This window comes from Halichoeres trimaculatus, unplaced genomic scaffold (assembly GCF_033239565.1).
Source record: "Halichoeres trimaculatus isolate MK-OKI-2021-1 unplaced genomic scaffold, fHalTri1.1 fHalTri1_scaffold_17, whole genome shotgun sequence".
Lineage (NCBI taxonomy): Eukaryota > Metazoa > Chordata > Actinopteri > Labriformes > Labridae > Halichoeres > Halichoeres trimaculatus.
This window is the reverse complement of record NW_027437195.1, coordinates 28,001,024-28,015,770: the sequence shown is the minus strand read 5'-3', so window position 1 is coordinate 28,015,770 and position 14,747 is coordinate 28,001,024. Positions and strand designations below refer to the sequence as shown.

The following is a 14,747-nucleotide window of genomic DNA, read 5'->3' as shown; positions in this document are numbered from 1 at the left end:
CTTTCCCTTTCTCTCTGAAGCAACCAGCTGAGCATCACGCTGCAACGCTGCTCCTCAACACTCTCCAAAGACAGGAATAAGAGGAGGGATTTACATATCAAAGGTCGACATCTGACACGGCCCTGCCTGCCTGTTTGAACTTACAGTAAGAAGGAGGAGGAGGAGGAGAAAAAGGAGGTGTGGGGGTTTGCTGGTCGAAGCTCACCAGGGTTTTTCTGCTCTGAGGAGGAGAGGTAGTCTGCACCCACAAGGAGGGATTAGGAAGGATTCAAGGGGGGTCGGTGTTAGTGATGAGAGCTCTGAATTCTGCCTCAGGGTTTGGTAAACCCTCCTCACACACACACACACACACACACACACACAGATGGCACAGTTTCCTGTGTGAAAGGTGAGAGGGGTGAGAGGAACAGGGTCGATGAAAGCAGGAGTAAAATAAAGGTTTATCAACTTATTGACCGAGACAGAGGAGAGTATGAGAGGCCAGGGCCGTGAACGCCACTTTAAAACGCCACATTTCTGAAGGATCACAGGAAATGAGCTCAAATGATACTTGACATCTTAATCTACTTGTTGCCTCGTCAGCACCAATATTTGTTCAGCTTTCAGAAACAGGCCACTGGCAGCAGTTTAAAAGAAATAAACAGGAAGCAGAGATGTGTTACCAAAACACTCACTGCCAACTAACCTGCACTAAGGGGACTAGGATTAGGAGGCTCTCACAAGCCGCAAGACTGAGCCTGTTACATTCCTCTAAGTCACACCTGTGTCACCCAAACCTGGCCAAATTCAACCAACCCCTGTGAATTCAGGGTGGCCTTGCAATTTTGTCCAATCACCGCAATGCATTCCCAATTTTGACCAATCGTAGCAGGCAGTCCCCCACGAAACTGGCTTCCTTGTTTATGAAGTTACGGAAATACATCACATCTACCAAGCGGCAACCTCCGGTCTAAGTATGAGACAATGCTGAATTGCAAAGCCAAAAAAAGCTGTTTTCAAAGAAGAAGTTAACCTATTTACAGCCTGGATCAAAAAACGTCTCCTGTCTGAATCACTAACTTCACTATCGGCACACACTGTACGGGGGTGATTTTTTTTTCTAACTCTGCAGTTTAGAGGATATTAAGATCGGGAGCTTGCCCAGTCAGAGGCACACCTCAGGTCATGTGACCGACAGCTGCCCTAGAGCTGTACACAAAGCCATTGCTGCTTCCAATATGGCTGCGACAGCCGATATGCTTCGTTTTCCGTTTAAGAAACAGATGGGTGACGTTGGGGAGGCTACTTCCATGTTTCATACAGTCTATGACATATACCAACAAATACTGCAGCTAAGGATCACTCATCACTGGATCATGATGCTTTTTTATTTCAAATGAATTGTTTTTATATAAATATATCAATAAAAAAATCACAACTACTTTCCCAATTTTTACCCACCTCAATTTCATTGCAAAAAAAAAGTTCTAAAAACACTGCAAAATGCATTGCAATTTTTCATAAAAAAACTGACGCAAATCACACACTTTAGGCGCAACAGTCACATATAAAGTCTACAACATCCTGAAGGGACTGAAAAGTGTGAATTTTATGCATCGAGGCCTGTTCTCCTGTTCTGACTAACGAGGTAGATTCAAGACTGCTTTAAGTGAAGAACCTTCAGATACTCTTTTCATAGAACTGCACATTAAATATTTTGTCATACATGTGCTGCCATACAATTACCCTGGTTTCTTCTTATTGGACCCACCCATCCACTCCTTGCCTTGTTTGCATGCTCTTTAAAACAGGACTGAAGTCAAATGAAAGTATTACATTTCCTTTTTAGACCTGAAACTGAATTTTGAATTCTTGTTATCAGAGAAAGTTTCCTATTGTTCGAGTTGCATCGTATTATTGCAGTATTAGTTTTTACAGCAAATAAATGGAGGTCACAAATTTATATTTTGTTCTTCTTGAAACATCTCATGATTACATTCTTTCTTTTGTGTTTACTTGCAGAAAATCTTTACCTTGTAAAAGTTGTCTATAAGACAGCCCCAGAATCCAAACTGAGTGCTGTCTCCAACAAAATGCACTCGTCATGCTTTAGCTACTGTTACAGTGAAACAGGTTCAACAGGTGGTTCAGTAAACAGGAGCGCTGACAGATGGGACCTGAGGTAAATGGCAATAAATCCCTTCTTCACTTCACGAGGAAATGGGGAGAAATTTTCACTCCTGGTTCATCAGTTTGAATGTTTTCCTCAACATCAGGAATAATCTGTATGTCTGACTTCACTTGACTGATAGGGGTCCAGCTTAAATCAGTTTATCTGTACACCAGAGATACCTAAGAAAGCTGTGCCAGATTCATACAAAACTTGGAATAAAGAACCTGAGACTCATGAGTTGCGCTCCTGAGACTTTAACATCCCAACTATTCCAGAGAAATGAAACTTAGCCTTTGAAGTGTTTGCACTGTTGACTCATCGAGTTAATGTTTAGCAAATACGAGCCCTGTATTTGAGCCGTGTTAACTGTGTTTGCATAACCTATCCGTGTGTCTATCTCCGTATTGAACGCGTATCAGCACTCAAAAGCGTTCGCCTCTCCAGTATCAGCTGATTTTGATTACCTTTGAATCGAGGTGAGCAGGCTACGAGTCGTTCCTGCTCTTACGGAGGAGTGAAGACATGGCTCCAACACTGGTGAGTCTCCTGCTGCTGCTAAAGGCTTATAAAAGATGTGAAGCTTTATTGATGAAATGTTTTGGTGTTTTTGGATTGTGTCATGATGTAGAAAACGAAAGAACAGTTTCATTGCCGTGTGTGTCAAACAGTAACCAGAGATTTGCTCTGCAGCTTAGGGAAAATACTCAAAGAGGTTGTGTAGAAATATTCTAATTGTCACACATTTGCACACATTATTTACTCTTTTTCTTTGTCTTTGTAGTTTGATCATGGTGCAAAGCCTGGAGACCTGATTGAGATTTTCAGGGACACATATAAGCACTGGGCCGTCTACATCGGTGGAAATGAAGTCATCCATTTGATTCCATCTGGTGAGAGGAGTTTGTTTTAAATCACACATTTTCATTATGTAGCAGACCTACAACAGCCTAATATCTGTTTCTTTGTTTCTGTAAAACACACACAGATAATTCTGGTTCCTTTGGGGGCCTGTTGACCCTCCTGGATAGTACCACGGCACAGGTGAGGCGCCAAAAGATCTGGGAGGTGGTTGGCCACCATCATTTTAAAGTCAACAACCTCCTGGATGAGGAGTACGATCCGCGGGATCGAGGCGTCATTGTGAGGGAGGCCTGCAGCATGGTGGGTCAGACACTACCGTACTCCATCACATCTCACAACTGTGAGCACTTTGTCACAGAGCTACGGTACGGAAAGGCCGAGTCACGACAGGTGAGCATTAGCTTCAAGCAGAGCTTTAAGAAGCTCAATGTTCACCTGACTGAAACAGGTATTATTAAAGAAAAAGAAGAAGGCATCTCTGACCGTCAGCTTGATGCTCGTGTGTCCTGTACAGGTGAAAACAGCAGCTGTGATTGGAGGAGTAGCTGCAGCAGGTGTGGGCCTCGTAGCTTTGGGCGCTATTCTGTTTGGCAGCCTGCTCAAGGATAACGACCAAAAGAAGAGGAGACATCACAAGTGAGACCGTCATGACACCAGAGACAAGACAGAGCTGGAGCTGCTGGACCTTACATCTGCCGCAGCTACCGAAGCTTCCCAACAAGTTTCAAAGAAAACTCTGATTCAGGATTTTCAGCTTGAAGTTCCAAGATCTGAACCCACAAAGAAATGAACATTACTCTCTTACAAAAGATTCCTATTCAACACATTCAACATGTTATACACCTCCTAATTGACCAAAAACATTTGTAAAACTTTGGTTATCCAATAGAATTTCAACTTTCATCTCAAAAAATATGACAGTTACTCTTTGTGAAAAATAAATACTCCAAATGTTGAAAAACTGACAGGCAAATTAAAGAAAAGGTGCGTGCAGGTTCATGGCTGACTTCACAACTATGGCAAGGTTCCAAATTGATTAGGAGATCAATAAGTTTTTAATCAATAAGCAGAATCAATAAGGACATTGGTATAATCTCTCGTAATAAACTAAAATACAAATGTCAAATTATAATTATTATTATTATTACTATTTTTTTAATTATTATTATTATTATTATTATTATTATTATTATTATTATTATTATCAGGGAAATGTACCATCCTGTTCCGGTCAAAATATAGAATAAACTGTATTTTAAGATTATCTAAGCTAACTTTAGCAAAAGCTAACCACCGGTTTCTTGTACAAATTTTATTTAAGTTTTGGCAGCAGGAATGCAAATATGTCACTGTAAATTTAAGATGTATTATTGTAAGTTTTATGATAATAATAATAATAATAATAATAATTATTATTATTATTATTATTATTATTATTATTATTATTATTATTATTATTATTATTATTAAGGTATTATTATTATTATTTTTATTATTATTATTATTATTATTGTCATGGAAATGTATCATTCTGTTTTGGTCAAAATACAGTATGAACTGTATTTTGAAATTATCTTAGTCTACCATAGCTATAGATACCTAATTAGTTTGTTTTTTAGTTTCTTGTACAAATTTTATTGAAGCGTTGGCAGCAGGAATACTAATATGTTTATTATCATAGTCACTGAAATGTACCGCTGTGCTCTGGTCAAAATACAGTATGAACTGTATTTTAAAATTACCTTAGCTTACTATAGCTATATCTAACTATTAAGTTAGTTGGTTAGTTTCTTTTTCAAATTTTATTAAAGCTTTTTTATCAAATTGTTGACACAAAGAAATACACTACAGAGATTTTTAGCTTTGAAAGACACTTTTGTTGAGTAAGTGACTATGATATAACTGATTGTAGCTTTAAGAAATCTCTGTCTACAGAGCTACAAGTGCAGAACAGAAGAACATAGGTTAATCACTGATTTTTCAGTCATGTGACTATAATGTCAGAGAAATAAAATCACAGTTTCTTATTTCACTTTACTTTTTATTTTAAAATAAAGTTGTAAACTTCACATATAGAACAACTGTATACAACGCCCAGCTGCGAGGCGTATCAGTGATGTTTTATTAGAGGTGTTCTCTCTCGGTTCATTCAGAGATGGAAACTCTCAGTCTGCAAAATGACATCCAGCTGAAGTCACACAAATCTGAGGATGATTTCTAGAAGCTTGTGGATGCAAAGCAGTTCCCAATCTGCTCAGGGAGCCATGAAATGTGCTTGAACTTTATTGAATCAAAGTCCCAAACTCGTCTCACTGACGTCCACCTGGATGATTGCTTCAGAGTGAACCTCTTGGAGTACACAACAAATTACAACACCCTGGTCAACAGCATGCAGTATCAGACAACTCATTCAAGGTAGGCCTTTGATAAGGCGATAGATATGTACCCAGCAAAAAATAAAATAAATAAACAAGGAAACTAAAAGTAGCTTGTGACACGTTTTATTGTTTCAAAGTAGCTCTCATCCAATAAAAGGTTAGAAACCCCAGCTTTAAAGTGAATCTTTTTGACTGTGATTCAAGTCATTGACACTGAGCTTTAAAGATTAATCCTCAAATCTGGCAACTTTTCAGTTTATCTGAAGGTGGAGCTTCAGTATTACTCAATCGATAACAAAATTACCCCCTGAGGAGGTTTTAGTCCTGAGAAAGTTTCAACTAAAAACCAAAATTGCTGGGCATGCCTCTACATATACAGCTCTTTGATAAAAGAAAGTGACTACACCTTTTTTCCAATGAATAAGAAGAGAGATATAAGACACAATATATAACACAAAGGCTACAAGATGAGCTAAAGGCTAAAACTCAGGCTAAAGGCTGAACAACAAGCTAAAGGCTAAAACATAGGTTAATGTGTTTGTGCTAATGTTGCCTCCAACCCACAGTCAGCAGTTATTCTGCAGTGGTCTGTTCAAACTTGAGAGTCTATCAATAAAATGAAGAGCCAGGTTACGTTAGCTCTGCTTGGTGAGGTTGGAGTTGGTAGATGAGCTCTGGTAGGACAGAACCAGGATTCACTAACGTTACACGTTACAGACACGTCTCCTAGCACCGGGCTGTGAGTAGAGCTAAATATAGCCGGCTACTTTTCAAAGCAAAATCTACCTAAGTGTTGATAAATACCTGACTTTGTGGAGTTGGATCTGGTAAAAAGTAGAGTTAAAAAGAAGATCTGATCTCTCATTTCAAAAACTGGTGCCTTTGTTAGAGTCTCACGTCCTCACAAGTCATGACAGCAGGGAGCAAGTGTTGATGGGAAGCAGAGTCTTTATCGCGAGTACTGACTCTAGCTTTTCCAGACCATCCTCACAGCCCTTTAACCCAGAAGCACATTTCTTTTTCTTGAACTACATCACAGGTGTTAAAAGGAAGGTGTATAAAAACAGTCTCTCTGTCCTGAGTTTTAAACACACTCAGTCTTTCTTCCTCACTAAGTATTACAGTTTATAGTTTACAGTTTCATTTAGCAGATGCTTTTGTCCAAAATGACGTACAACACAAGCAAGAATTTAGACAGAAGGAAAACCTAGTTAGTGCGACCATTAAGTGCATGTTTTTTTGTTTTTGTTTTTGTTTTTTTTTGGAGGGGGGGGTTCAATAATAATTTAATAATAAGGCTCAGATAAAGTGCCTAAGTGTTCCCTGAACAGATGAGTTTTCAGAAAACTCTTTAAAGTAGAAAGGGACTCTGTGGATCGTATAGAGTTAGGCAAATCATTCCACCATTTGGGAACAACAGAGGAGAAGAGTCTGGCTACTGATTTGGAGCTGTGCTGGGCTGGGAGCACCAGGCGTCTTTCACAAGCAGAGCGTAGTGGGCAAGAGGGAGTGTATGCCTGGATGAGGGACCCCAGGTAGGCAGGAGCCATACTTGTCAATGTTTTGTAAGCCAGAAGAAGAGCTTTGTATTTGATTGGAGCTGTCACTGGAAGCAAGTGAAGCCAGATTAACAGCTGGGTGACGTGTGCTGTTTTGGGCTGGTTAAAGACCAGACGTGCTGCTGCATTCTGGATCATCTGCAGAGGTTTAAATGTACACCCAGGGAGGCCTCCTAGGAGGGAATTGGAGCAATCGATGTGAGATACCACAAGGGCCTGTACCAGAAGCTGTGTGGCCTGTTGTGTCAGGTAGGGTATTAACACTGAATCAAGAAAAGAGATTTCTATCTATCAGACATCCTTCAATTAAAGTAAAATACATACAAAAAGATTATTTTTTCCAAATCAGCCTTTAGCTCCGGTTTTAGCCTTTAGCTTGTAGTTCAGCATTTAGCCTGTGTTTTAGCCTTTAGCTCATCTTGTAGCCTTTGTGTTATATATTGTGTCTTATATCCCTCTTCTTATTCATTGGAAAAAAGGTGTAGTCACTTTCTTTTATCAAAGAGCTGTATGAGTAGAGGCATGCCCAACACCTTTGGGTTTTAGTTGAAACTTTCTCAGGGCTTAAACCTCCTCAGGGGGTAATTTTGTTATCGGTTGAGTAACACCGAAACTCAGCCTTCAGATGAACTGAAAAGTTGCCAGATTTGAGGATTAATTTTCAAAGCTCAGTGTCTATGATTTGAATCACAGTCAAAATGATTCACTTTAAAGCTTGGGTTTCTAACCTTTTATAGGATGAGAGCTACTTCGAAACAATAAAACAAGTCACAAGCTACTTTTAGTTTCCTTGTTTATTCTTTTATTTTCTGCTGGGTACATATCTATCGCCATACTATAGGCCTACCTTGAATGAGAAGTTTGACACTGCATGCTGTCAACCAGGGCCTTGTAATTTGTTGTGTACTCCAAGAGGTTCACTCTGAAGCAGTCAACCAGGTGACCATCAGTGAGACATGTTTGGAACTTTGACTCGATAAAGTTGGATTCACAACCTATGTTCTTCTTCTCTTTTGTACTTGTAGCTCTGAAGACAGAGATTTCGTAAAGTTACAACCAGTAAGATATATCAGTCATTTACTCAACAAAAGTCTTTCATAGCTAGAAATCTCTATAGTGTATTTCTGTGTGTGCAACCTGTTAGCAACTTGATAAAAAGCGCCTGGATTCAGGACCAGTCTATTGGCTAGCCCTCTGTTGGACTGTCCAAAGTTGGAAAAGCAGTCGGCCGTGAAGTGACTAGCACACACATGCACAGTTTAACTGAGTGTAGCTGGCACATTTCCTGATAAATGAACTCTATCTCCTTAATCTTGTCTTCTTCCGAGATGGGAAGTGTGTGCATGGAATTATGTGGCTGTTTACAGCCAAAAACAAAGCAGTGATGGCTCTTCAACTTTGGCATTCTGAGCAGCAGCAGGGAGGGGAGTAGGTGGGGAGGGGGTTCGGGGGTATCTGCTCTGGTGGACGAATCAGGTCAGACTTGCTCCTGATTAGTCAAAAAAGGGAATCGCTGATGTCGGCAAATCCCCTAAATTCAAACAGCTTGTTTTGAGTCAGGATTTTACATTCACAAGCTCTACTAAGTACAGTTTTTTCATTAAATATCACATTTTGTGAGCTGGGAGGGAAAACAAAGACCCACAAATTTTGCTAAAAGACTTAATAAAGTGATTTTTGCATAATATGGGACTTTTAAAATTCCATATATAGTTCAAATATATTGAATAATTATCTAAACAATATTTGTTTTATTTATAAAGTGGTGGAGCTAAGAAAAGAATACTTGAATCTGATAACATTTGATTATCTCAACTCATCATCTTTTGTTGTTTGCTTATGTCTTGCCACATATCAAGCATGTATATTAAGTTGGCACATTGTGAGTTAAATGAACCCATCCACACAAAATTAAAATCTGTGTTTTCTTCCGGATTAGTCTTTTTGTAGATGTAGTTATCTTCCAAGGGCTGTAAAACTTGAAGTTAGCCACAGGTGCATGGAAAGTTGGTGGGCTGTTGATGTTGTAGGAGGTGAAGTAGAGCGGTGGCAGGCTTTATTGACAGATGGGATGAAGATTTAGTTCAACAAAATGTTAACACATGATTTTATTTAGTGTCAGTGTCTATAATCATGAATAACCTCTGTAAGAAAAATAAAAATTCTTTATTTTGGTATCTTTTTTTTTTGAAGCTACAAGGAGCCACTGCAAAGGAGTCAAGGAGCCACATTAGGTTCCAGAGCCACAGTTTGAAGACCCCTGGTTTAGAGAGAGAAATGGGTCCAAATGTTTGATGAATTTTGATCATTTTGGCAACAATTATTGACGAAAATCACACTCAAATGTTTAGCTGTCCTCCACTTACACAAGATGAATATACCGTGAGAGCATACCAAAAAATGTGACTAACACTGATGAGAATTTTAGCCTAAAGACTGTACGAAACCTCAAATTGCTGCCACTTTATCAGCCAACATTTGATCCTTTATTAAAAAGAAAAAAACTGCCGGGCCTTCCAAGAGTTTAGGTGTGGTTCGGTATGTGAAAGGTTTTATCTTGAGATTTTACAGACATGAACAAACATACAAAAAAATAATTGGTTCGGCAAATTTCCAGTTTGTGTGGGTTTATGTAATCTGCTGATATATAAGTGAAGTGAATATGAGCTGCAGGTTACTCTCTTCTCACCAGACGAACGAGAAACTGAAAACATGTCTGCACCACGGGTGAGTTTCCTGCTGCTTGAACTGTTCTTGCTCTAAGGTTAAGGTATATTTGAAGCTGCTTTAAGCTCAGCATCTTTAAAACCATGCACTTTTAGAAACTTCTAATGCAGATTTTATTATTCAGTAACAACAGACAGAATTTAGAGCAAGAAAACACTTCACAACAGAAAAGCTTGATGAAAAAAATGTGATCTTTATATATGAATTTTAAGTTTGATTATAAAAAAAAGACAAGGATAAATTTAACAGGATTTCAGAAAAAGAGTAGACCAGCTTTGACCTGTTGATGATGTAAACATTATTTTACTGAAGTTTTCCTTTAATGTGTTTTTTGTTATGTTTTTTTTTAATTATCTGTAAAATGTTTCTTTTTTTTAATAAAATGTATTATTATAATTTTTGATAATGAAAATTAAAGCTGCAAGCAGCAACAAGCGTGGCCGCGCCCACAGCTTATCTGTAGGGGTATTTTGCAGCCGCTTCTTGTTCTTCCCTCATCAAGAAGCCATGAATTTAGATGAGGTTATGCCCCTACAGCAAGCATCCATGGGTATTTTTAAAAATAAAAAAGGCTGCAGTACTGCTTTTGACCACTAGGTAGAGCTGTGACTTTGATATATTTACAATTTTCCTTAAAGTGGGTGAGAAATCATCAATGTGGATGATTTGCAGCATGTTTAAAAGTGTTTATTTGGGGTAAATATCAGCTGTGACCAATAGGTGGCGCAATTCCTGTCACAATAATGCATCCAGAGTCCAGAGTGGGACTGTGATAATGTGTGTTGAATTTTAAACAGATTGGACAATTCATGTAAATTATACTACAATGCATGAGCTTATACTTGTGTCGGGAGTTGGACCTTGATGGTGCGTGAAATTTGAAGCAGACTGGACATGATATTTAGCATTTTAGGCAGGGCCATCAACACACCCTTTGATGACAGGACAGAACCTGATTAGTGATGCTTTCCTAAATATGAGTTCCTGTTAACAGTAGGGGGCGCTTTACTTCAAGATGACAAAAGCATATAAATGCATTCAGGCAACTTTGGCAGTCGTTTGTGGCCGCGCCCATTGAGTTACAAAAAATCCTTTGATAACTTTTACTTCTGCATCTGTTTAGTATACACAAAGCAAATTTAAAATTGACCTAATAAAAAAAAAAATAGCTGAAGTACGTACCCTTAAATCATCAAAATCTAACATTTAACTGCAATTTGCAGTTTGTTTGGAATTCATTATGGTTGTATAGAGGTTTTTTTTCTTTCTTTTTTTTTTAAGGTTATTCACAAAAATCTTTAGGCCTTATTTTTACATCTAGAGGGCGCTGTGGAGCACGTATCAGCATGAAAACCCTAATAACAAATACTGTCATGTTTTTTTTTTTGGTTGAGTTTTTTTTTGTTTGTTTTTTGTTTTGTTTTGTTTTGTTTTTTTGTTTTGTTTTGTTTTTGTTATGTTTTTTTAGTTCTTAAAGGCACAGGCCATCTACACTGTGAAGCACTAAGGAGGCTGCTGCGGTTCAGCTTTTAAGTGCTCAGCAGGCTCTAATATCAACTTTGTTCCCTCTTTACTCATGTTACATTAACAGTTAGGTTTCAATTTACAGAGGTGTTCTGGGTGTGGCTTGAAAGCTGCACTTCTGCCAAACAGCTGGGGGGGGCAAAGGTGTGCTGAAAATTAGGAAACAAATTGAAGAAGGAAATAAAAAAAGGAGGATGTGAGGCCAGGAGAGGAGTGGCGTCTCCTGTTTGGAGCAGTTTATTCCTTTTATACCAAACTACAGTTCATTAATGTCAGGGCTCTGCTGTAAATTTACATTAAAGTCTCACTGTAAACATGAACACTTAACGAAAGGTTGAACTTTATTTTTGTTTTCAGGCACCAAAGCGCCAGCACAAGGCAAAGGCTGGAGACCTGATCAAGATTTACCGTCAGGGGTATCAGCACTGGGTGGTCTACATTGGGGATGATGAAGTCGTCGGTTTCCCTGGTCCAAGTGAGTCTTAGACTTCCTCCATGACTTTTTGACTGGATTCAGATTTTTCAGTGTTATCTTTCATCATTTTTCTCTAAAGTCATATTTCCAAAGCAACACAATGCAAACACCTGACTGTGTTAAATAGCTATGGATCATATAACAGCGTATTTGAAGCACAGGATGTGGTTAGAACATGTATAATAATAATAATCTCTGCAGACGCAGTCATAAAGAGGGAGGCTTTAACTACTGATGGCTCTGATGTTGCTGGTCTGTGTCCAAAGCTGGGGAAGCATCCCGCTCTGACTTTATTCTTTCTTCTTTTTCTGCATGTCTTTATTTTATTTCACAGAAAAAGAAAATGCTGATGGTGGGATGCCAACTTTGGTCGACGGCGAGGCAGTGGTGACACGAGGGAAAATCTGGGATGTGATTGGAGATAATGCCTTCAAAGTGAGCAACCTCTGGGATGATAAGACAACACCTCTTGAAGAAGCCGTCATCGTGAAACAAGCCAAGGAGAAAGTGGGTCAGAAACTGCAGTACTCTTGGTCAGGGCATAACTCTGAGGAATTTGCCAAACAGCTACGATACGGAGACAAGGTGTTCATGCGGGTGGGTATTTATCTCTTTGATATTTCCATTAGGTAACATTTCAAGAGAGTTTTATTCTTCTGTAGGGATTTTCTTCTGAATTTATCATTCATATAAGAGTTTAATGAATTTGATTCTTTTTTATTTACAATGAAGGCTACGGTGTGTGCATTCCTTTGCAAAAGAACTCATGATGCAAAGCCTGGAGACCTGATCGAGTTTTTCCGTTTGGGTTATCGGCACTGGGCTGTCTACGTTGGGAATGATGAAGTCGTCGGTCTCACTAGTCCAAGTAAGTGAAGTTTGCTGTTTAGTCTGAAAATCTTAGACTTTCTCCAAATTCCTACTTGACTTTACTTTTGTCTTTGTTTTATTTCACACAAACAGACGAGGGTGATGGTGTTATCCGGAACCTGATCAATGGCCAAGCTCTGGTGAAACGTGAGAGCCTCTGGAGTGTGATGGGAGATGATGATTGCAAAGTCAACAACCTCTGGGATGATGAGTGTGAACCTTTTGCACCAGAAGTGATCGTTGGAAAGACCCTCGAGAAAGAGGGTCAGGTCATGAGCTACTCTTTGCTTTCCCATAACTGTGAGCACTTTTCCACAGAGCTACGATATGGAGAGGCAAAGTCCAAGCAGGTGGGTCATCTATCTCTTTGATATTTCATTTGGTACCAACAAGAGATTGTTTTTGTTTATTTTTTTTTATTTTTTTTAATGTATTAACTCGTTAATGTTCCTGGTAGAAAAATAATGACGAGGTGCAGCAGTTTATCTCTGTACTCACAAACTAGTTTTTCTTAAAATCCTCTGCATTAGCTCCTTGTTGCTTTAAAAAAATATATGATTTTTAGAAATTTTTTAAATTTAAGAAGTTTAAAATTTTGGGATTTTTTTGGAATGCATTGAAATTTTCATTTAATTTTTTTTTTTTTCAAAATGTATCAAATTCTGAATTCTGTTTTTTATTTATCATTATTATTATTTTTGCAATGCTTTGAAATCGTTTTTTTAGTGCAAAATTGTCGAAATCTTATAAATTTTATCATTTTTACAGGTTTTCCCAATTATCTTTTGGTTTTCCTATTTTTTCTAACCATTTCAATTGTTCTTCAAATTTTTTGCATTTTTTAAATTATTTTTTTTATTTCAATTTTTTAGTTTATTTACTTATTTTTTTCAATTTAGATATTACATGTCCAACTTTCTTAGAATCCTCGAAGCTTTAAAAAAATGTTATTTTAACAATTTTTTTGATTCAGGAAAATTTGAATTTTTTTTTTTTTTTTTTTGCCATGCTTTGAATTTTTTTTCACAAAATTTTCCAAATTTAAAAAAATTTCCTCTTTTTTTAACAGGTTTTCAAATTTATTTGATTTGATTTTTTTTTTTTTTTGCAGTTTTCAAATTTTTTGTCAATTTAATTTTTTTGCAAAATTTTGCAAATTTTTAAAAAATATATATATATTTTACCTTTCAAATTTTATTTTACATATATGCAAATTTATCAAAATAAAAGAAAACTTAGATATTGCATATACAAACTTAACAACTGAAAAAATATCCAAACTCAATAATTATTCACTAGATTTTAACAATGTTTAGAGTTTCATACACTATATTTCCTTTACTGTGACGATAAAGTTTATTTTGTGGCCCTGAAATGACTTTAATCCAGGTTAGCTGAGGCAAAATGGCTCTTTTGAAAGTAAAGGTTGCGTGCTCCTGCTCATGGGGGATAAATAAAGGAGCATTTCTTTAAGCTACTGTTGAATTCACTTATCTCCTCTTTTGCAGGTCCACTTTTTCACCCTGGGTTTTTGGAGTTGAGGGATTTGGAGTTTGGTTCTTTGTTCAGACTCCCCTGGACGAAGAAAAGAGTCCGCCCCACTGAAAAAGAAAGAAGCCCCTAAATGAACGCAAAGATATGATTTTATGTCAAGACCTGAATCTGTACTCACAAGTATTCAGAGATGTGCTTTCTTAAGTAAAAAACTCAAACGCTGGTTTTCCTATTTCTGTGATTTAATTTTTATTGCTAATCATTCAATACATGCTGCTGAGCAGATGTGTTAGAGTGATACAGTGTGATCAGAGCCTCTGTAGACGTTGGTAATCACATCACACCAAAGTCTGAGAAATAAACAAAATGTCATCAGTAACTAAATCACAGTTCTGTTTTTAACAAGCTCGGTTCCTGGGTGAATAAAATAATGTTGCTTTGGTGTTTTGCTTTCTTTATGGGTGTTGAAACTGACTTAGAGGGACTGAGTCTATGTAGGAGGGAGAACCAGATTCTCTTTGTTTCTTTTATGAAAACTAAATTTGTCTGTTTGGTTTTCGGTTAATAAATCTTTTGCATGCTCTGAATTTTTCTCTGGCTCTTTTGTTTAGCCCCAAATTCCCTTAAACTGTGTTCAGACATCAAAACACGAACAAAAATAGACTCAAATGCTAAATTCTGTGATTTTAACGGTGCAGAAAAAGGAC

The 14,747-nt window shown here is 37.7% G+C and overlaps 2 protein-coding genes across 2 annotated transcripts in view; both read left to right on the top strand.

Moving 5' to 3' along the window:
* LOC141806806 (uncharacterized) overlaps window positions 1-14,103 on the top strand; it is a 98,534-nt gene extending 84,431 nt beyond the window's left edge. Inside the window, exons 5-9 of the mRNA XM_074692486.1 lie at window positions 11,559-11,676; window positions 12,011-12,273; window positions 12,409-12,544; window positions 12,640-12,896; window positions 14,055-14,103. Of these exons, the coding sequence (XP_074548587.1) occupies window positions 11,559-11,676; window positions 12,011-12,273; window positions 12,409-12,544; window positions 12,640-12,896; window positions 14,055-14,087 (807 nt within the window). The 3' untranslated portion in view covers window positions 14,088-14,103. The remainder of the gene's footprint in view (window positions 1-11,558; window positions 11,677-12,010; window positions 12,274-12,408; window positions 12,545-12,639; window positions 12,897-14,054) is intronic.
* Window positions 2,675-3,664, top strand: LOC141806839 (phospholipase A and acyltransferase 4-like). The gene is made up of 4 exons (XM_074692523.1): window positions 2,675-2,689; window positions 2,934-3,042; window positions 3,138-3,403; window positions 3,528-3,664. Exons 1-4 carry the CDS (start codon window positions 2,675-2,677, stop codon window positions 3,651-3,653), a joined length of 516 nt encoding a protein of 171 aa, XP_074548624.1. The 3' UTR covers window positions 3,654-3,664.
* Window positions 14,104-14,747: the final 644 nt, after the last annotated feature.

Excerpts from the sequence above, each read along its gene's own strand:
- LOC141806839 (XM_074692523.1), top strand. Across the intron at positions 3,043-3,137 it reads CATCCATTTGATTCCATCTG|ATAATTCTGGTTCCTTTGGG; the intron begins GTGAGAGGAGTT and ends AAACACACACAG. Across the intron at positions 3,404-3,527 it reads GAAAGGCCGAGTCACGACAG|GTGAAAACAGCAGCTGTGAT; the intron begins GTGAGCATTAGC and ends TGTCCTGTACAG.